The following is a 24,066-nucleotide window of genomic DNA, read 5'->3' on the forward strand; positions in this document are numbered from 1 at the left end:
TTATATAAAACAATTAATAGTAAATTAAATGATATTATTCCCTTAAAAAAAGATATTCCTACCTGCAATATTCTATCCCACAACATGCTCATCATACCAATATTCATTAGACCATATTTGTGTCCAAAATATTTTTGAAATTAAGTTAAAGTTATAAACCCACACAGCGACATCACCCTATCATGAGAACAACTGCTGCATTACCCTTAAATTATGAAAGAGGCTTAGCCAATGTTTGTGCTTAGTGAGGATGAAGAAGACAACAGTTGGTGTACACGGCCTGTAATGAGGTATGTTAGTGTCACCTTCTGGAACTTTGCTGAAGCAACAAAGAGTTCACAGATGCAACTTCTGGAATAAATCCTAGGCATTCGCTCGAATTCTTCCTTGTATGGCACTTGCATGTACAATAATGTGTGGGGGGAGAGAAGCAAAAGCATTCCCTAGGGCAGGGCATATTGTTAATCCATAGAATTACATTTCATGACATTCACAATCTGCGCTATAATGATAAGGTGTCCAGCCGCACCCTGTTTATTAATCAATACACAATAGAAAAGAGGATTTCACAGTACACAAATTTACAGTGGGACGCACTCCTGCATCCAGTACACACAACAATAAAACATGACAGACAATATTTACAAGGATAAAGTGTATCTCAGGCAAAGTTAGAAAACTAGTGAGACACTAATGAAGTAGCAGAATCAATCTAGCTGTGCTCATGTAGTACAACACAATTGGATCACACGATGGAGAACTAGTGCATAACTACATCAACTGTCGACGGCGTTTTGATCCCATTAAAAATGAAGGATCATCATCAGGACTGACAATGTTTTGCCTGAATTATAAGCCTGGACATATGTACAACTGTCGTGAGTTGGGTCCAAGGCGTCTGGTATCGAGCGTTCCAAAACAAGGGGTGGTTCTATGCCTAGAATGAAGGCACAAGGAACAGGGTTCCGTGGGGTTTGCCGAACATCGTAGTGTCGGGCAGTGTGCATTGGTACCGAGGGTCGGGAATGGCCCAGGATCGGAAGGAATCGACGCTGTGGTCGTGTCTGCAATTCCGGCGGAGTCCCGTAGTCCTCTGATCAGCGCGATCCTGCCCCGCATTGGACCCGTGAACTGAACTATTAGGTTCAGACATTGTTTTCAACAAGAGGTTCCTGGTTAATTGACTACGGGACTCCGCCGGAGGAATTGCAGACACGACCACAGCGTCGATTCCTTCTGTTACCTATACATCTCAAGCAGATACCCAACCATCAGGTTTTCCGTAAGCACATTAAGACCTGGCTTTTTGGACGTCTGCGGTAAACTTTGTCACTGTTACTCACACTACACAGCGCCAAGACGCCTCGGCATTAGTGCGCTCTAGAAATACCCTTTCAGTCAGTCACTGTAAATTTGTGTGCTGTGAAATCCCCTTTTCTATTGTGTATTGATTAATAAACAGGGTCCGGCTGGACACCTTATCATTATAGCGCAGATTGTGGCCTATAATCATTCCAAGTCCCTACAGAAAATTGTCAAGGACCGTTGTTGCTTTATAAACTAATACCCCTGGTCCTTGTTTACCCAGCGGGTTCCCTTGTTCGCTTAAAACAGTGAACTATAGTATGCACTGAATGCGTTCCTGAGTAAACCAGAGTGTCACAGGCTGGTGGCTTCCATTGTGGAAGCCCCAGACCTGTTTAAATGCACAAGAAGGCAGTGTATTTGGCTTCCCAGACAGTGGAAGAATATTGCTGACATTCCTTAGACCAGAGGGCAAGAAACCAGGCACTGCAGTGGGAGAAGAGGCTTCCCCTTGCAAATTTAATTAGGTCCTTTCTTATAGAAGAAAGCATATCAGTCTTTCTGAGACTGCCCTTTGGTGTATGGCAGAGGTGAGGGGTGAGACTGCAGTTTCTGTTGTTAGGGTGTGAAAGGTCCTTTAGAAGGGAAGCAGCCCTTTATGTCTCTCCTTGACTCCTATTATGTGTGGCTGTTGATAGTCAGGTGCAGACTGCTCACAACTCTTTGTGCCTCTGTTGTGGTTGCTTCAGCCTGAAACGGCCCTGCTGCGAAGTGCATCACTCAAGATAAAGGGTGAGGATGGAAGAGAGCTTCAGAAGACACAAGAAAAAGCAACAGAACCAAATTGGTTCTTAAAGTCAGACAGAGAATCCTCATCCTCTGTTGGTCAAATCTGTATAAAAGTGGGAGCTGCTGACCAACTTGTGATTGCAGTTTGAAGTATCCCCAGAGGTCTACTTCACAACCAGGGCTGCTGTCTGCTTGACAGGAAGGATCATTACCAATACATTACCCATACATTCCTCCAAAACAAAACTCGCAAAAAAACAAAAAGGTAGGCTGCCAGTGGGGACAGAGGAGGTAAAAAGACCCTAGTCAGAATCAATCAACTCCTACTGTATGCAGTGTGGGAACACTTAAAATGGGGAGGCCATCTTTAATAGAAGAGGATGCCTCACACACTCAATAGTGTTATGCTTCATCATCGGCATCAACTGAAGCCAGGATTAACATCTGCCCTGTGGCACCCGCAGCATCCCTGCAACCATGGACGGCATGACAGTGCCATTACCAACTTTGTGAATCCACCTGCCAACAGGAAACCCATCTTGGCTCTATGTTATCAGAAAAAGAATGGGTGAGAAACTATACTGGCTACTTAGCCACAAGAAATGACTGCGAGTGAGGGGTGAAGGAGCACTGGGTCTGATCTAGAAGCTACACCACAAGACCCCCAGTCTACAGAGAGGAGGAAAGATGGGGGTAAAGCCTCAACAGGGCCCCGACTTGAAGTAGATAGGCTCAGTGTAATCATTGAGTTCTTTGATCTACCAAAGTGCAGAGGGCTTTAGTTTGATGGAGATGGGCTTTTAGGCTTGTACATCAATGTAGGTTTTTATGCTGGTGAGGTTTGAATTAAAAAGATTGTTGACATTTTTTTGTAATTGCTTGTGGTTGGTAGTGTGATATGACTTTGCCTCAGAAGGAGAACAGTGAAGCCTTTTAAGGGGCAGAAGTGTTGTTTGATGTGATAAGCCAGCAGGAAGTTATGGAGGAAGTTTGGATTTAGGGTTTTGAGTGATTTGTCCAGTGCAGTGGCATTGGGTAATATCAGTCAGTGGGGCCTCAGATGGAATAACACGCAAGCTTTGATATAGAACACTGACATACTAACATGAGCATTTTATAGAACTGTGATTCTCCTCTGTGATACTGTCTTGACCTGTTAAAATTGGAGCTAGATAAAGGGTGTAACTGGCAATTAGCTGGTACTTTGGATGGAGCCTTTAACCTATCCATCATTGATTTCCTCTGAGTAGGCCTAAGTAAAGATGGTTATTATTGCATAGTGCTTTTCAGTGGGTGCCTCCTATTTTCACCCTCAAGTTTATCAGGGAAAATCAAAGAAGACAGTCGGGGAAGAAACTTTTTTTTTTTTATTCCAGTACCTATTTTGTGACCCTTTCATAGGGCTGGGCTATAAAGGACAGAAAGCCCAAGTCTACATAATATAGAACATTTCATCATCATGTGTGTGGAGCAGGTATCAGCAGAGCAAAAGTCAGCACCAGCACCCCTGAACAGCCATCAAGTTCTGCAATGCTATACGGTATAAGGAAAATGTGTTGGAGGGAGTGTTTAACCCCCTGGCTGCGGCCGGAATTCTGCGCCTGTGCGGCACATTCAGATCGCGGGTGTGGTCATGATGGCTCCCGGCCGTCATCAGCACACGCCCACCGTAACTCATGACGGCCGGGAGCCGTCATCAGCACCAAACGGATTAAACATATCTATTACAGAATCCCATTATCAAATGAAAGCAACACCATTTTGCTCTTTTTTCCCTGAAATGAGAGCAAGCCATCCTTGGTCCCACTCACCTTTCTTGTGAATACAACAAGTCAAACTACTTAAGGAGCCAGCTAAACAAGGTACTATTAATTCATAAATTGAAAGAGGTTATTAACATAAGTGATGGTGTAGCAGCTGCTCAAATTAGGCAGATACCATATTTTATTACCTGAAAAATAGCTTCTTTCCTTGCAAGGTGGCCCTCTTTCACTTGATGTTGTAGTGCATAAATCAACTCTTCCTTCTCTTTGATGAGATCCATAGCATCCAGGTTCTTCTGGTGAAGCAGCTCGATCAACTTTTTGTGATGCTGAATCTGGAAAAGGGTCAACGAATACCTGACGCTTATAATAATACATTGTAGGCTTGCAGTACCACAATCATGAACATTTCAACCAACAAGGGATCACACAGTCACGGGAGGGGAGAATTTTAAAGTGCACAAGGACATATCTGTGTTTAAGCTATAGTATTTAATTGGTGGTCATCAGTAACTTTTTGCACATGAGAAAGTACAAATTAAACTATAATGTGTGCTTTATTTCTCTCTGAAACCTAATAGCTACCCTTAGTGTTGGTCAATCAATGAATTAGACTAACATGCTACTTCATGCTAGGAGATAGTACGCTCTAAACAATTCCAACTGCTGAGTAGACAGTATTACACTACAACATACTGGAGCATATGTACAAGGAGTTAACGCCACTGTAGCATCACTTTTTTAATATTACGGCAGCTTTTTTTATCGCCTTATTTACAAGTTACCGCTAACCTCTGGTAGAAGCAGTTTTCTGGTGAAAACATGAATTTTTAAGATCACCACTGTGAGATGTGAGGTTCCCATGCAAATACGGCTGCTAACCCCACTTCATGATATTTACAAGGAATTTCTTTGATGGTGCAAAACCACAAAAACTGCCTTTAACTGCAGTTAGAAGCCGTTTTTTAGTCGAGAAAAAAGCTGGTCTTAAAAATGGTGCAAACATTTGGGGCCTCATTTCAGAAGGTTTTGGTGCTGGACAGCGCTGCAAGGAATGTTGCTGAGCTGCCCTGCGACAAAACTACAGGGCAGGAAATCACACCATCAATAAGATAGGGCACATTCCTGGGCCTCATTCAAAACAGCGTTGCAACACTTTTCACTACGCCCTTCTTGCAACACCATGGATGCGCTGTATTCACTGTACGGCGCTTCATGTCGCAATCAATGACAGATAAGTCTGTAATCCTAAAGTATCTGTCAGCGCTAAAGTCATGCATTGCGTAAGTTGTGTCACAAGCATGACAAATCTCCAGCAATACATGAGGTCAGCCTATCCCTGTGGCACTGCGTCAACCTTACGCCTGCAATGAGACAGGTGTAAGGTACTGACACGGTGGCATCCTACAATTGTTGCAGTGAAATCTGATGGATTTCACAGCACCACTCCTATGAGGATTTTTTGCGTGACAATGCCCACCCTGCATACATCTTACCTGATGCCGGTATAATGTTGCACAGGGCTTCACAAGGTCACGCATATAGATGTGTCACTTTGCAAATACGGCGCAACATGGAGCAAGACTCCCGCTGCAAGTACGTCAGGGAAATGATGCACTAGGGCACTGAAACTGTCTGAAGGGGCTCATGAATAAGTCCCCCTGTCTTTTTCACCAACACTGGTGCACAATGACTGCCATGTGCCAAAGCAGGCTCCCTTGCGCCATGGCGCAAGGGTGACTGTGTTGCGGAGTTGATTGATGTTGTGGCTCCATCACTTCTCGAGACATTTGCAGGTGCTTCTGCACTAGTGGAGGGCGGGAGTGAGCCAGTTGGCCTTCTTAGAGTGTTGTTTGCCTTGTCTTTTCTTGAAGGGTGCTAGGGTGTCAGTGCAGTTGGAGATCCATTGGTGGAAGTTGCACACTGCGGTGTTGTCATCTGTGAGCGTTGGCGGAGTGGTGATGCTGATGCTGATGGAGTTGACAAGAAGTTCTTCGGCGGCCTTGATCTAGCTGTGAGGGGAGGCGATGATGGCATTGGTGTAAAGTTGGCATGGTGAAGACATGATGTATACAATGATGGTCGGTCCAGGAGAGTCCGGTGGTGTAGCTGTAGTTGAAGTTGCCGGGTGGAAGTGAAGACATGCTCGAGCGCGTGTCCAGCTATGTGGGTTGGTGTGGTGACTAGCTGATTGAGTCAGATGTTGGTGAGTTTCCCCAGGAGGGGAGTGGTGTTCTGGTAACTGGGGTTGTCCAGTTTGAACTTGAGGTCTCTGAGTAGGATGTAGTCAGTGAATGGGAGAGCATGGGGTGCCCTGAGGACTACGATGGCATCGGTGAATGGTGGTCAATAGCCCGGGGGTGCCTGTAGATGAGGGTGCCACAGAAGATGGTGTTGGGGTTGGTCTGGATCTGGGAGTGAAGGTGTTCCATGGTCACCGCTGGAGCATTAGAGTGTGTTGTCAGTTGGAGTGTGCTTTTGTAGACAATGGCAAAATGCCTCCTCCTGGATGGTCGGAGTGGTCCTTGCGGGTGATTTTGTAGCCGTCAGGGATGGCGATGACTGGTCCGGTGGAGAAGTTGTGAAGAAGACGATGTCTGAAGAGGTGGCGTTGAGGAGGTCCCAGATGTCAGTGGCATATTTGTGGAGGGACCACACGTTGAGGAAGATGGAGTTGAGCCAATTTGGTGCGCTGCTGGTCAACTGGGTGTGCAGTGTGCTGATGTGGCAGAAGGTGCGTTTGCAGTTTCGACAGGCGCAGGGTCCAAAGGCATTCTTCAGTAATACTAAATGGCAGGCAGCATGGCGTCCATGGTTGAGGGCAAAGAAAGTGCTGGCGTCGTAGCAGTGGAGTGTCTGAGAGGCAGGGTCCCTGGTGCTGGGCATGGTACAGGGCCGTACGAACAGAGACGGGTTTGCCTTTGGCTTCCCTTCGGCACACCAGTGGCATGCCCACTGCGCAAGGCCACAGAGCATCTACCATTAAGTAGTGCTGCAGGGGGGCTGGACAGCTGTGACGTGGGAAACGCAGGAAAGGACACTGGAGGGGGCAGGTATGCGGGTGATTGCAAAGGGCAACAAGGGTGAGGGTACGGAAAAAGGAACTGCAAATAAGGACAGGAAAACAAAGCCAAACACAGCAAAGATATAAAAATAAAGAAAAAGGTTGGAAACCAATGGAGAAGAGCAGAAAGATGAACAGGAACAGCAGATGAGAGGAACAGGAGGGCAGTCAAGCTGTAGAACAGTGACACTCTACCGTTGGACCACCAGGGATGAGGAACAGGCAGAGCCTGCGGGTGGAGGAGGGACTCGAACACCTGACCTCCGTTTCAGAGGAACCAGCAGCAGCAGATGGGGACAGCAGCAGCAGCAACCAGATGGTGCAGGGCTGTGGAAAGAGTAAGTCAACTAAGGGTTACAACCAAAAGCAAACTAACAGGGGGCAAGGAAAGGCAGCACCATCTGAATGCCTCTTCCAATCTGACAGTGGTGACTCCATGTTCCCCAGTTCCCCAGCGAGTAACAGTGGGTGATGTAGGCCAGCCACAGCGCAGGGATTGCGCAGGGCACAGTGTGCGTCACCCACAGGTGCTAGGCCTGGCCGGACTCGCCTCGGGCCTACTCTGCTACGCGTCCCACAATCTCCTCACCTGCACATTGACACCAGGGATGAGTGCACTGCACTCTTTCCAAATCTGTGACTCAGCCATCAGGAGCCTCATCCAGGTGAATTTCACAATCCTTGGTACAGCAGTCGCCACCCAGTCGACTGGGGAACCTCCCGATGCAGGTGTGGCAACAGGGCCCCTTAGGCGCAAAGTTGCACCGCTCCCACCATACAAGTTTGGTACAGCTCAGGGGCCTCACCCTCCACAGCGACCGGACAGCACAACATCATACGGCATGTGAGCCAGAGAGGCGCGGAACACCACTGATAATCTCCTCCATGCACCCCTTGGTAGTGGTGGATCGTAGTAAGCGATGCAGACCTCCCTATGTTGGTGCGCAGGAGCGCTTCTACCGTTCACAGCTCCAAGGGGCGCAAGGTGGTCTTCTCACACAGGTTAGCTGTGTGTCTCCATGCGACCTGCCAGATGTCATTACCAGGTAAGGGCAATCGTTGTGATACAAAAGGGGATGATGGACGGAGCGTTTGAGCAAATCAAACACTCACCCCCAGTCAACTGTTCTGGGTTTAATCCATCACCATTCTTTAGCTCACTCAGCCACCCCAGTTCAGACATGGCCATATGCAATGGCCATATGCAAATCAGTCTGACCCTGTGCCTCATGGGAACAGTCCAGCCCGAACTGCCAAGCCATGTCTTGCCTGGATCAGAAACAAGCATCCTGGGACCGGTTTCGGATTCATAATCCTCATCAGTCAGGTTATCTTGAATCCAGTGGCCAAGTGAGCAAAGGACTCACGTCTGAGCATACCCTGCCAACTTAGGGCGAACAAAGCGATACAAAAGGGGATGATGGACGGAGCGTTTGAGCAAATCAAACACTCACCCCCAGTCAACTGATCTGGGTTTAATCCATCACCATTCTTTAGCTCACTCAGCCACCCCAGTTCAGACATGGCCATATGCAAATCAGTCTGAAAGCCTCTGTGCCTCATGGGAACAGTCCAGCCCGAACTGCCAAGCCATGTCTTCCCTGGATCGAAAACAAGCATCCTGGGCCATAAGGGCAATCGTTGTGCCTGAATGTCCACCACCACGGCCCAGCGACTCCACAGCACCTTCGCATCCCACTCTGGTTCCCAGACACAGGCCCAGCGGGGTCTCCGGGCCCCGGAGACTGTCCGTGCTTTCAAGGTTTTGTATCCCATGGTGTTGCATGGAGTGCGCAATGAAAAGTCATGCATCACTGGTTAGGCACAGCGATGCGCCTCTTTTCATAGATGTAGCCCTGACTTTCCGCTTCCAATGGGACTCTGGCTGGTCATCCTGGTTGTTGAGGGGCTTGGAGGGGTGTTGATCTGTGCTGTGCTGCACTTAGCCCTGGCTGCTCCATTCTGCATTCCATTTGGTTACTTCCTATTTTTCATTGACTGTGGACTTAGTCTATTTTTGCCTCTAGAGGCAAAAAAGTCAGGTTGGGGTGACTAACGTGTGTTTTTTGCCGCTAATGGGCCTTTCGTCAGTTTTTGCCCGCTAACCTCAGAATTTGTAGCACCTTCACGCTAGTGTTACCAGCAGTTTTCACTACAGCTACCTGAAACTATAGCGACGTAATGTAACTACATCGCTACCAGGGTGATCGTTTTTGGTGATTGGCCGTGTTGAGAAAACTGCTGCTAACTAGCGTTAGTTAGCGGCAGTTCTTGTACATATGCCCCTCAGTGTTTTCATTGGCTCCTAAACTGCATGTGAGAATCACTGGATTTTTGGAAGACCAGACTAGTTGTGAGACAGTTATTGAATCTTTGAGTTTAATGTGCCAGGAGGCTGAATATCGAAATGAAAATGCTGTTTAACTCTGCTGCTCCATTGGGAACCCAAAACATTATTTATCTTTTCACCTCTTGTGTTCCCAAATAATTTTAATGGTTTTAAAATGAGCATTTTCACTCAATTTTAAATGCTAAAATAATTGCCTCATAGGTCACATAAACACATAGAGGAAAGGATGGGGCATAAACATGATTTTTCTATTGATATGGGTTGTTTGCTTTATTAAGAAGCCTTCCATTTGAATATTTAAACATGCTATCCATTGATAAAGCGGTCGTACTGAAACTTATAACCATGCACGCATTTTTTATCAAACCAAAATCTTTTTTAGTAATTAAAAACTAAAGAAAATGCAATATTTATTGTTTATGCGTAGACAGCCATATATCATCAATAGTGTACTGTCAAGTGCAAACCAATAGCACCATAAGATAAATGAAATACAATTCAGAGTACTGCAAAGATCACCTCAACAGGTTCAGGGTACTTCAGAAATAGCAAGAATAAGGGTGAGAGCCTGTTATTTCGGCCTACAAAGCTGCTGAAATATTTTTCAGATGCACTGGAGCTGGATTTTATGTTTAAAATTATGTCTATTTTTTCTGTGATCCATTGTAGAAAAGTAATCTGGTGCATAACTTTAACGCTCTTTTTGACTAATTCCAGTTATTTAAGAATGATTAAAATTAACTACGAATGTGTGTATCATGTTAGGGTAAATGTACACACCCAAGTTTAATATATTATAATAGTGTGTTATCATTGCATTTTACTTCCACTAAAAATATTTTAAGCCACTGCATTTTAATGGAGAGAGACACCAAAGAAAACTAATAAAAATGAAATATGGGAGAAGCAAAAACAATAAATAAGTAAATAAATAAATAAATAAAATGATCAAATAGCAACTCTTTTGAAATACCAGCAAAACGAAGCAGATGAGAATGTAGATAGTAGAGGTTGGTGGCATATTTGTATACTTAATTTTAGCCCTTTAAAATATATTATTATACAAATAACTAAAGTTGTGTGCTTTTATTATGGCAACCTGGCCCCCAGCATAGGCGTTCAGCTCTCCAGATACTATTCAAATACCATTGCCCTCAGGTGTGCCTCACCACTGCGATGAATATAGAATGTTAGCCATGTAGCTGTTCATGGAGATTCTGTGGTGGGGTCACAGATTAGCACCAGGGAATCAACCCAGACTGTGGCGGTGGGTGGAAGCACGGTTCACTCAGTATGTCAGAATTCAACAGTCATGCTTCATATATTAAAAAACACACCGTCCAACAACACATTTTATTAATTACACCTCAAAATTTAAGGGTCTGATTTACAATACAAATAATATCAGGAGTGGGGGAGTCACTTTCAGGTAGTTTATAATATGTATTGTAGATACACTCGCTTCGGGCCCTCGTGCTTTTAAAAAACTCCAGGCTAGAGGCTTCGCCGGAAACATCTTTTAATAAATGCACAAAAAACAAATGATGATCCACTGCCTCCGAGAGAAGATAGGCTTGCATCACGATAATCCCAGATCCCTTACAAAACATGCTTTTAGCGAACATGCCGTTTTTTGATGAATTCAATATTGCAAAACCAGCTCCAATTTAAGAATGTCTGAGCTAAGGTAAAAAAAAATGACACAAGATGTACTGTGAAAACCTGTTCTGACAACACGATGCAGCACTAATGAAACATCAAAACAACATTTTAAATATGTTGGTTTGATTATAAATTGAATCAGCAGAACTATAGCCATTATCTATTTAAATCATTATTAATTCCATGCATTTCAAGCATTATCAAGAGGCATGTGTTTTTTAAAGACAAAAAAGCACCATAATTAGATTTCTAGGCTTTACCTTCTCTTCCGATTCACTCAGTTTCTCCTCCTGGCCAATTTGCTGCATCTTTAGTTTGTGGATTATGTCTTCTTTATAGCAGAGCTGCAAGGTCATAACACATAAGTAAGCATTCTTTCTCCAATCTGCAGACAATTACTATTGAAATAGTAAATAGTGTTTGCAACAGCTAGAAACAAAGCTATAGCATTAATTGATATATTAAAATAAGTAACCTTCATTTGAATTAAACACCGTGGCTGGATGGCTGGTCAGAATTATGAAGACAACAAATACCTACCTCATTTGAGAGTACATCTTCTTCATTCTTGGCAGTTATCAGATGACTTTCAAATTTCCCTTCTAATCGGCCATTGCTCTCAATTACTCCATCATATAGAAACTGCAGTTGGTTCAACTCCTTCCTGAGTGCCATTGTTACTTTTTCAAGCTTGGAAAGCTAACCAAGAGAAAAAGAAAGGATTATTAATTGTATTTCTCGTATCTCAAAAGGATGGGATAGGTTAAAGTGAGAGAAAAAATAGAATTTTAACACAAGACAGAGAGGATCAATTAATACACAAACGTGGTCATTCCTCTCAAGTTTACTTTCCATAGTGTTTCAGTTTGCCTACTACTAACCCTAAACACAGTCCTAGCATGCCAGTTACACACTTGTACCTGGATGTCTCTGTCAGTGTCATTTCTTGATTCAGTTTCCAGACTCATTAATGAGATCACTGAACACTGGCAATGTTGCATGACCAAGATCCCATCCTTTATAGATCATTTGTGCAATCCTCATCAATATAAAGAAATAAACAAGTCCTCGATGATCATCTAATACTCCCACATTTTATGCTTGCTGCAGTTTTTCAAATTTCAGATTGCTTCTTGAACTTGGGTTTACAGTTTGTGTCACTGGCATCTTCTCGTCCAGGTACCTTGAGATTCCCAAATATAAGTTTGAACTGTGTTTAACATCTCAATCCTTCTCTAACTAGGTTTTTCTCCTTTCGGCACTATGACAATCAAGCAAGTAGTTCATACATGCTCATGAATGCACTCAGCAATGAACAACTACCTATTATATTCAATCTATGTTTGACTTTAAAAGCCATTCACTGACGTGTCCTGGGTAGCTACTGGAAATGTCCATTCCTACTAACAGAGACTACCATGTGTATGACTGTTTCTCCAGTGCCCCATTCCCAGTTCACTTATCAAATAAAGGAAGAGAGGATTGCCATATGCATATGCACGATCTTAACATGGTCCAAAGGCACCAACTTTAAAGACATTTACAAATAAATGCTTCATAATATCACTAAGCATACTGCTTGAGTAATAAAGCCTACCATAATGTAGAGACAAATATTAGGAGTCAGTCAAACTGAAGCAATAAAAATATAAATGCACATAAAATTAACTCACAACAACTTCACAAAGGTAATGTCAGTTGTTATGGAAGATAACATGGAAACTGCAATTTTCATGGGGAACCTTGATGTCCTTACCACAACTATACCTTTAACACCAAAATAGGCAAACTCAGAAGCAGCTTAGTGCTCTTCTAACCAAACAGTTCACTGGAGAAAGGAGATCTTCCAATGATTCACTGTCAAAATCCCATTGGCTCTCCTTAATTTGCAGAAATTGATTAACTGATCATTATAACAGAAACCTCCCCATTGCACATAATGCAGCACTTGGTAAATATCTCCAAAGAGACACGCTGGGTAAGGCAAGAAAATAATGTCTATTTCTTGGCGATGAATAGAAGATTCCTCTGATTTAAAGATGGCTATCATTGATGTGACTACTAGATCCCTCCCATCAAACTGTTACAGGGACACTAAGAATATTCAGATCTCATGCACTATTCTCCAGGAGAAATGATGCAACTAAAATAGCCAAATAAGTGCAGGTGGCACTTGGTCAGAAAAATAATTAAACAGTAACCAACTCCCCCAGATCAACAGCCCTATACTTTGAGCAATCCACCATGTTTATGTTTAGTCAGAGTCCTAAAGAGCATGTTATTATCCCCCACAGCCCTAGAAGACAAAGCAGTTCCTCCCTGGACACCCAAAAATATCTATCTACTTGTATCCTCTCCACTAGATCGAATCTTCCTCTCTTGAGAACCAGAGTAAAACTGGACTATCTTGCCATACCCACCCTACATTAATTTGTGAGTGCAAAACTGCAAGAAAAGTTCATAAATATAGGCCCAATACTCCTAAAGATTAACTGAGACAATTAGAGTACACCAAAATAATGGACACCTCAACAAGAAGTAGATCCACTAACAATAACTTTCTACAAAGTTTTCTCAGACTCTCCAAATGAAACAATGCCAGTTTCTCAAGTCAAGACATGGAAAACAGCAAATTGGCCCAGAATTCACCCTACAAAACAGGATGTTATCTTGTGATCTACCCAAGACTAAAATCTGAAGGTATCTCAACCTGGATCAGCACCATTTCCACTGGAAACGTGAATTGCATGACTTTCCTGAACCTCACGAACATTTACAAACAGAGTGAAGCATGATTCTGAATTACCTCAAAAGTAAGCTGCAAAGAACTGTTTGCAATAAGAAAGGAGTTACTTTTCGATTATAGTCCAAGAGAACACCCCATGCTATAAAATCATCAACACACATGGCTCTACTTTAAATGCCGAAGTGTAATGGCAGCATCAGAAACTGGTTTATACTACCATCATTGGGAAGGTTCTTTTGAACCTCTAACCTTGAGGAGAGGGAGCCTTGAGGAACCCATCAGTATACAGGCAGCATATCCAACGGGAAAGAATAGTTTTCAGCCACATAAGCAGTAATATCAGAGTTTCATGCTGTGTTTGTGTCCTAGTGTCTTATCCTTCTTCCTGGTACAACAAAGGATCCGGTTTAAGGCTTTCTGAACCATGTAGAACGTATTCTAGAAGAGGGTACAATGCTTCCTCCAAATTATTTTCTCTGTTCCTTCCTATTTTGGAAAAAGCTCAAAACACTTTGAGCACATGTGCCATGTCCATATGAGATGGCCAGAGTAACACACATACAGTCCTTGACCCGGTTTCTGAAATAGACTTGGCACAACATGGAAATCATAGTAAAATCAAAAAAGTCTTGCAGTTCAGCATATTAAAATTAGCCAAATAAACATTTGCAGTGTAACATCAGTTTGGTGAAATAAAAATATGTCAACCTCGGCACTCTAATATATCTATAATATCAATTCATATGGCTGTATGTCCAATTCAAAGTACCAGCAAGGCCGTAATTCTGTTCTTTCTTTAACAATTTATTATAAACATATCACAAGGATTTCACAAATTTCTTTAAAACACAGTAACAAAATGATTGAGAATAGACAATTCGATGTTACAGTTCCTCCTTTTTTTTTTAAACTCTTTTTATTAACATAAAAGTAACGCATCAGGCGAGAGACTTACTTTACAGTAATCGGATATACATTTTCATGATACAAAATAAAATACACAGAATAACAGTTATGGGGATCAAAGAGACTCCAGTGCTACTGCTACTTCTGCGGTCGCTGGAGGAGTACAGATATCCCCTCTATAACCATTCCAAGCACCCCAGATCTTCCCCCATTTCTTGGGGCAGCCCCTGGCAACGTACACCGACCTCTCCCTGAACATGCACCAGTCTAGGTCCTCCATCCACTTCCCGACCTGCGGCACCTGAGTGGCGCCCCATAGCTGTGCAATGTGACGTTTAGCGATCATCCACGCCAGGGTAACCCATAGCTTCCCGTTTGAGTTCAGGTCTGTAGGCTCCCATACATTCAGGACACACCTCCTGGCCTCTAGCGCCAAATCCACCCCCACTACCTCCCGAATCTTATCGTGTAGTTTGGACCAATAATCCTGTATTTCAGGGCAGTACAATTCCTCCTTTTTAAGCGTTGGACTGCCAGCCGACTTGTGTTTCGTTTCATTTAAACCTTTTCAAGGCTGCAAATAATGCCATAAGAGAAAGAAAAATTTTAATAATTCATGTCTATAAACCATCAAAAACATATCAGGAATCAGGTGAGCTGCACATTTATTTTATAAAAGAGAAAGGACGGGAAGAGAAAAACTCCAGCATTAAAAAGTTTCTAGAATACACCCTGTGTGTGTCTACTAAGAAAGAGAAAGTAGAGCAGATAGACCACAAGCAATCCATGATAAATACTGTTCAAAAAAGAAAAACATCCGGTGCTCATTTCCAAAGTGGTGTTAGCCCATCAATTAAAAAGTTATGGAATGAGAAGCATCCCAAAATGTTGAGAGATCTATTCAGGTAGATACCTTTATCCATGGTGAAAGCACCGTCAAGATATAAAAAATCCACATCTCAGGTAAATGAGTCGTCTTATTCGTAAAGATTCTCTTATTAGGGAGACAAAAAAAAGGGACCACAATGAAAAGTCTAAGTAGATCATGACTCGAAAGGTGAGAAGAGAGCAAAACACATAGTTCTTTGATAAGAGAGAAACTTGTGTAAATGGAAGTTTACACCTCTATGGGTCGTATTCTTCTGTAAAGGGGAGGCAGCGTCAAGTGTTCTTTAAAACACTGATTGTTCTGAAAATCAGAGCTGAACCTGAATCAAACTAATATAGAAAAAAGATTCAATGGCCCTATTTAGGCTTTAGAGCGATAGTAGAATTATCAGTATAGTGATTGCACATACTGTTCGTTTATAAAAAGGCCTTTACAGTCAATCTATTTGTCTCCAGGCCAAACGGTAGAGAACAAACCCATGGTTCTTTGATAAGAGAAAAACTGATGTAAATGGAAGTTTGTACCTCTATGTATCGTAATCTTCTGTGAAGGCGGCAGGCCGCGTCACGTGTTCTTTTGAAATAACTGATTGTTCTGAAAATTAGGGCACAACCTGAATCAAACTAATATAGATAAAAGTTTAAGTAGCCCTATTTAGGCTATTAAAGCGATAAAGAAATTGTCAGTATAGTGAATGCATCCAATGATCATTGTAAGAGACAGGCCTTTTCAGTCAATCTGTTTATCTGCAGGCCAAATCGATATCGCATAAAGAGCCCATTGAGGAAAACCTCCAGGCCCTTATAGATATATTAAGTTAGAAAACGTTTATCCATACTGTTCTTGAGCATTTACTCAGCTCATTTAATGGGTCTGTCTCTATGATGGGCTAGCGGCAAGTTATCCTATTTTGTAGTCGTATCCCATATTAAGGACAGACATAGTTCAAGACAAATATAAATTAGATGAAGTTACAATTATCCTGGTCGCAAAGAGTCTTGGGCTATGATATGCCCCTAAAAATGAGAGAGAAAAAAGATTTTTTTTGAAAAATTAGCCAAATAAACATTTGCAGTGCTACATCAGTTTGGTATTGCTCCTTTCCCCCTCAAGGTCCAGGAGATGGTACCAAAAGTCTAAAAGCCATCAGTCAAGATGAAAGAGTATAGGTGTAATGTTATTCATGTGGCCAACAGTTATTAACATTCAAGCAAATGCCTCGATTTAACACTGAAACTATAAGTGTTGTCCTGCATTCTAAACACATGGATAAAGTGATGTAATGAAATCAATTCCAAAAGATAAAAGTGGTAGTCACATACCTAATAGCACACCAATGTAATACAAATTGTGGGCTTATTGTCTGCAACATGACTGAGGTTCCAATGTATCAGGTTTGGTACCCTTAAGGATATATGCTGGGGTTGTTCCCTTTAGTAAAAAAGGGACACAATATTTAATCAGCAGGAAATTCTCTCATTTTTGAACAATGTAGAACAATGTAGAACTCTCAGAACATTTGTAAATAGCGCTACCTGAGCTGGCGGAAAAAGGCTGGTGGGAATTAGGTCAGTTGTGGGGTCATGAAGAGATCTTGATATCTGCAGAAACTCAACAAGATGTAATCTTCAGTTTAGGGGCAGTTTTATATGCATTTATATCTGAGAAACTTGTGCTCACTTAAGTATACAGCACCCTTGAATAACATTATCTTAAACATCTACTACTTTCTCAGCAATTGCCTTGTATTGCTTATTTGGCGCTGTCCACATAATAAAAATCTGATGATCCTTAAGGGTGCATCAAGATGGCTTGATATGAGTAGTAGGTTTTTAAAAGGAAATTGGATAGGAATTGACTGGCAATAATATCAAATACCATCTAGTAAGAAAGCCAAATGTGTGTGAGTGCAGAACCGCTGAACAATAGAAACTGCTAGACAATGAACATAACCGTTTTCTGGAGATATTCTGGTTGGGAAGGAGTTCCTTTCCAGGACAGAAATCTTAAATCCAATGTTTTTTTGGAAAGTAAAAAAGCTCCAAACAAATAACATTTAACTAGAAGAACCCGAAAAGATCCTAAAATGACTGAAAAGTGTGGTTGATTTAAATACTAATGTTAGGGGGTGAATGTTAATCTAGGTTGTTTAAGGGAGGACTATTAAAGAAAGCAGGTGAAACAATAAAACAGAATACTATCCATGACTGGAAACAGGATGGTGTCCTATGGACATTACATTTTCTAGTGAAAGGTCTTCAGGGCTTTTTTTGCCAAATTCCATGGAGTCTGGCAGGACTAGGAGGTTGCGAATAGTTCACAAGTTTGCAGGCAAGGCTAACAAATTCAATAATGCTGCATTTTCATGTCATGGAAAGCAGAAACTGCAGAGCATCAACTAATTACCAGGTGGCAGGGCTTAGAGACCATGCAGGTAGCAGGCAGTCCTCCTCATATAGTCTGTGACATTATAATTTTGCCAGTATAAATGAAGGGCTTCACATTGTTCCAAATGTTTGGGCATTTCGGTGACACAATTAGAAAGTGAGATAAATAAATGTACTGGGGTGTGAATGGGGAAGGTACGAACATGTTTCCCATCACCAAGGGGGTACGTGAGGGGTGTGTGCTTGCCCCGCCCCTGTTTTCCCTTTTTATTAACAGGGTCATTGAATATTATTCACACCACTCAACAGATGCTCCATCCCTAGCTGGCCAGAAAATACCATTGTTAATGTTCGCAGATGATACCTTAATATTATCCAAGACCCCGAGAGGGCTGCAGCTAGCCCTCACCAGGTTTGAGGAGTTTTGCCACAACCATGACCTTGAGGTTAACGTGGAGAAGACCAAGTTTATGGTTCTCCATAACCGAAAGGACATTAAAGGGAGTGTCTTTATGAATAAAGTACAGCTAGAACAAACTGATGTTTTTACATATTTAGGAGTAACCCTTGAAAGTAAATTAAAATGGAAACCCCAGATCAACACGTTGGCTCTTAAACATGCACAATTGGCAGGCATCCTTGTGAAGGAGCAGAGATTGTCCCATACAAAACCAGTGGCCCCGTGCTGAAGATATACAATTCTAAAATGAGTTCTTCAGTACTATATGGGGCGGAACTATGGGGCTTTTCAGATTTAACACCTCTGATTATAGCTCAAAACAAGTTTGTGAGAACTTTACGTTTCCTTCTTCCGCCGACTCCCCTGTTGCCTCTCTACCTTGATTTGGGCTGTAAACTGTTAGAGGACATTGCTCGTTTTAGACCTGTGGCACTATGGAGAAGATTATGGGCTACTCCTGAGCGGTCTCTGTATGCCCAGGCTCTGCTCGAACTCAGGCGGGCTGATACCTCCTGCAAAATCCCCTGGTTGAGAAGGATTAAAACCAACTTGAGTGACATGGGGATGAGTGGCATATGGGAAAATCCTGAAGGCAACCCTCTTCCCTCAAAGAAAGAGTGTAATCCACCATGAGTCCAACCTTGACGAGGGATTTCCTGGAGAGGAAACATGAGTACCATTACAAACCCTACTGGGATTATATCACGGTATCACTTGACAGAAAACTGTATTACCAATACAGAGTGGGCTCACTTCCAATTAAAACTTTTACCTGCAAATGGCATCCTTTGAATGATGATAAATGTACTATATGTCAGCTGCAGAGGGAAACCATAGCACACATGTTGTTTGCCTGTCCAGCCTATGAAGCCCTCGCAACAGATGGCTCAAACCAATCTGTTTAAATCTCGGTACCAGGGAGGGCATAGAGGCATTAAGGATTCTAAACATAGACACAAGTGAGCCCATAGTAATTGCCCTAGTGAAATTCTTGGTCTGGATGTGGGCCATCTGTAGCAAAATTGTCAAGGCTTGAAATGTAGCTAATATGTAAAGGGTCTATTCCCTCATAATCAGGTAATTGTAGTTATATTTAAATATATGTCAGTTTTTAGGATGATATTAAAATTGTTCTCATGTAATTGATTTTATAATCTTTTCCACCTTTTTGAAAAAGGAAACATGAATGTATAGCAGGATGGATTGACTTTTGGTTTCATGAGAATTATTTATACTGGTTTTATTAATCTTAAAATATTTGTATGATTAAGCAAGTTTACGGTGGAAATTAACGGTCCACAATATGAATTTATTGATGTACCGCTGTCTTTAATGATTTGACAATCGAAATAAAGACTAAATAAATGAAACGATAAATGTACTGTCTGGCCAACTTAAAGTATCTCTTTGTCATCCTGGGCATTTTAAGAAGAAAACATAAGACAGCTATGCAGAATAGACCCCAAAACTATCATGCACATACAAAATAGTACTGACTGCTGCAGAGTCATAATCAGATCTATTTATTCATGCTCTTTGTGCAAGTTAGAATACAACTGAATTTATTCACAGACATGAGAAATAACCATCCTCCAGATCCACCTGCATTGTGTGGTAATCCAGTAACAGAAATGTTAGCCTCTGCATGTGAACTGGGGCTATGTAGGAAATTGGGTTGCTGTTTGAATGGGGTGACACTCTAGTCAAGCATTAACAACAATTCCTGTCAGGGCAAAACACAAGCAAACACCAAATTAACCTGCACTTAACTCTCTGGTGGCTTGGCACAATATAGTCAGGGTTATTCTAGAGTAAATATGTACAGTATTTATGCAGCACTTCAAACAGAAATAAGTTAAAACACAATAAAAATCCCAAACCAATTTAGAAAACAGAGTAAAATTGTATAAATTATTTCACACCAAAATAACAAGAATCAGTAGAATTGGAAATATGCAGTTTTAAAGATTTAAGTGAAAATAGTGCCTAAAAGTACAAAGTGCCAATGGTGGTTATCTGGTCATGCGCGACTGGGACAAAATGACAAGTTTAGGCCCACAGCGATGGAGTGTGGGCTGGATTCAGGAACCATTTTAGGCCTGCTGAAAAAAGTATGTTATATACTGGTTATAGATTGTGGCGAGATCCTGCTTTGAGGATGTGTCGTGCACTGCTGTTGCCATGAGCTGTGTGCGGCGATGCAAGGTCTTGCATCAAGGATGCCTAGCGCAGCAGCAGTTCCAAAAGAACCAATGACCAGGCTTGCGATATGAGATCCTGCGTCATCATCAGGGAGGCTATTGGTGGAGGCCTTCAAGGAAGGTTCCTATATAAGGGATGCATCGCAAAGTGGCAGTTTCTATGTGCTGTAGGCTACAATACAAGATTCTGTGTCTGGGATGCATCATGCAGTAGTAGTTCTGATGAGGAGATGTGTTGTTTTGCATCTGTTCTGCCCAATAAACCACAGCTGGGCAGGCACAGCACATTCAGGCCCACGTCCAAAGGTCCAGGACTGAAATGGCACCACTTGGGAGTAAGACTCACTGCAGACAGAGTCCAGGTGCAGGGTTCAAGGTGATTGGAGCTTTTCTGTCTCCGAGGCTCTGATAAGGAGGCCAGTCAACCAGCCCTTGGAGTCACTCTGGCAGTCCTGCTTTCAAGATGCGGGTTCAATCCTTTTCATTCAGTCAGTAGGGCCGCAGGCAGCAGGGCAGCCGAGTAGCAGGACAGCAGAGTATCAGGACAACAGTATAGCAGTCCTTCTTGCAGTAGAGAAGCACAGCAGTCCTTCTGAGTCTTCCATGGGTCTAGAGGTGCACTGAAGTGTTGGGTCTCAGAGGCCAATATTTATACCTCGTGCTAGCTTTGAAGTAGGAGATGGTTCTGGAGCTTTCCACCCCCAGAGGTGTTTGGAATTTCCTGCCTCCCTGCCCTAAGCCGAGCTTGACAGAGGGCACAATAGACTGGTGTGAAACCCTTTGGGATGTGCTGTGCTGAGGTAGAGCCTTTGTGATTTGCAAGTGTGGTAGGTGACAGCTCCTCCTCCTCTTCAAGTCAGGGATGGCCCATCCTGTCAACACCTAGTCTACCTTTTTGCACTGTTTGGAGCAATACACAAAGACCAGCTGCCAGTGTCGGAAACAATACCTGAACCAGTGCCTTCACAGGAGCAGAAAAGCTGAAGCAGGTGATATGATGCTTATTTCTCAGCTCCCCAACTCCACTGTGCACCAGATTAATGATCTGTTCGCAGTGGAAAGGGGGAAAGGGGAATGGGAAGATAGAGAGACTGCCATAGTGGTGCCAAATCCGGACCTCTTCAATTCTGGTCTCCTAACACCTGAAAGTACAAGCACAATTACTCTGTGTACAACATGTGCAACTAATAGATATATTCTACACTGTATGCTGTAAATCTCTCATACCTTTTTACACTGTGTGCTTGCTTCTCTCTTTATATTAGTAAATTAGTCTTTTTAATTTGCTGGAGCTCAGCAAACTCTAAGCCAATAACTTGTTCCTCTTCTTATTCCTTCTTTAGGTGAAGCAGGTGGAATACTGCACAAATTAGAGTTAGTTAGTAGAAATATAGAGATATATCTGTATTTACTTGAAGTCTCCTGGTGATGCGTGGTGATGAATAAGTAGAGTTCACTCTCTAGACAAAAATGCAGATAGCAGTCTCAACTCCAACCTGGTTGTGATGAGTAATAAACGGAAAAACTCTCTGGCGGAGAACAACAGTGGAGGCCTCAGAGCCGAGACTCTCACTCTGTCCAAGAAATATCTAAAAAATCCCTCGACAGCTGTCAATAGAAAAACTGCACCCAGAACCTCTGAAATTCTTTGGATGACAGGGCACATACATTTGCGAGCGAATAATGTCTCGCATAAATTCCTGCCTGAAGAAGAAGCGCTGTCAGGAAAAAACGCTCCTTCGCTCACGAACAACGGTTGAGGTGCAACGTGCCACAGGTATGTGAGCAAGATAACCGGTAGTCTCAGTAGAATGTGTGGAACGCTAGAACGTTAACTTGTAGGCAGGGAATCCGCCATTTTGAAATTCCTCAAGGCGAGTCTCACATTGATGCAGAGAAATAGAACCTTCTTGCCACCAACTGACTCTGCCTTAAAGGACATCATCTGGCACCCAACCCCCGCAGAAATCTCTTAACAGGGAAAGAATGCTTTAGACTACAAGTAGGCAACACAGACCTGACACTACCAAGATATCTCCTCCCCCTTTTTTAGGCTGCCATGGATGAGTCATGACCAACCTGGGGGCATGAACTTCAGAACTCGGTTCCCAGGATCTCTCCTCAGGGCAAAAACCTTTCCAGTCAATCAGGTAGAACAACCTACCTCTTCTAACCTTGGAGTCAATTATTCTTTTTACCTCAAACTCTTCTTCTGAGTTCACCTGAACTGGTGCTGGAGGGCTAGTCTTCCTTAAGCTTTGGGGATTTCTTTGCAACCAGGGAAACATGAAAAACCGGATGTAACTTCAACCTTTTGGGGAGAGTGACCTTTACACAAATTGGAATGACCATTCTTTCCACAACATAAGGTCCAACAAATCTAGGTTGAAACGTCCTATTTCCCTTCAGCCGCATGTTTCAGGTGGAAATCCACACCTGATCTCCAGGCTTGAATAATGGACTTTCCCTTCTGCTCTTGTCTGCCTGCTCCTTGTGAGAATGTTTTGCTTTTACCAAATTCTCAGTAGCAACATGATGGTCTTTATGCAACTCCTGCAGAAACACCTCAACAGCTGGTACATCACTCTCAACCCTGTCAATTAACATATTTGGATGTCTGCCTGAATTCAAATAAAAAGGGGAATACCAAGTGGATGAGTGAACAGAACTATTGTAATTAAACTCTGCTGTCCAGAGCAAAGCAGGCCAATCTTCTTCTTGATCAATAAGATAAAGACGTAAATATTGCTCCTTATCCTGATTCCCTCTTTTCGTTTGCCTATCAGTCTCAGGATGGAAACTGGTAGACAAATGAGAATCCATTCCCAAACTCTTCCAGAACAACCTCCAAAAGTGAGACACAAATTGTGCTTCCCGATCGGAAATCACCACCTTAGGAACCCCATGTGATTTTACTATGTGCTGCATGAACAAGGTGGCTAACTGATCTGCATTTAGAAGAGCTGCTAGAGGGATGAAATTACTCATTTTGGTAAAGCGATCAACCACCAGCCATATCGTGGAGTACCCTTGACTAGAGGGCAAGTCAATAATAAAGTCCATTGAAATGTGTGCCAGGGATATGGGGCTACAGGGAGGGGCAGAAGAAGACCCTGTGGTACCTGTCTACTGACCTTCCCCTTAACACACAATTTACAGGAAGCCACATAATGTCTGACCCGAGAGTCCATACCTGGCCACCAAAATGATCTTTTCACAAGTTCCAAGGTCTTCTTCCCTCCTTTGTGTCCAGCTAATGGGTTGACATGAAATAATTAAATGACTACCTCCTGTAAGTCGCTGTCTGGTACATACAGCTTCCCTTGAAAGTAAGGCTTCCCTGCTTTGATCTCTCTCTGTGGACCTTCCAAAACCCAACTCTGGATGTCTGCTGGTAAAATACTAGCCTTAATCTTGTCTTCCACCACTGAATACAAAATCGTTCCAACAATCTTCTCTTCTGGGATTATATGATGTTCCTTTAGCATTTCTTTCTCATCTCCGGTATTCAGACGGGAGAGTGCATCTGCCTTTCCATTTGCAG

General features: G+C 42.7%; 1 protein-coding gene across 1 annotated transcript in view; it reads right to left on the reverse strand.

Moving 5' to 3' along the window:
• LOC144828023 (uncharacterized) overlaps positions 1-24,066 on the reverse strand; it is a 1,462,897-nt gene that overhangs the window by 896,209 nt on the left and 542,622 nt on the right. Inside the window, exons 7-9 of the mRNA XM_078686162.1 lie at positions 11,474-11,632; positions 11,194-11,277; positions 4,046-4,192 (exon numbers count right to left, since the gene is read on the reverse strand). Coding sequence (XP_078542288.1) covers positions 4,046-4,192; positions 11,194-11,277; positions 11,474-11,632 — 390 coding nt within the window. The remainder of the gene's footprint in view (positions 1-4,045; positions 4,193-11,193; positions 11,278-11,473; positions 11,633-24,066) is intronic.

Source organism: Lissotriton helveticus, chromosome 4_1 (genome assembly GCF_964261635.1).
Source record: "Lissotriton helveticus chromosome 4_1, aLisHel1.1, whole genome shotgun sequence".
In the NCBI taxonomy this organism is placed as follows: domain Eukaryota; kingdom Metazoa; phylum Chordata; class Amphibia; order Caudata; family Salamandridae; genus Lissotriton; species Lissotriton helveticus.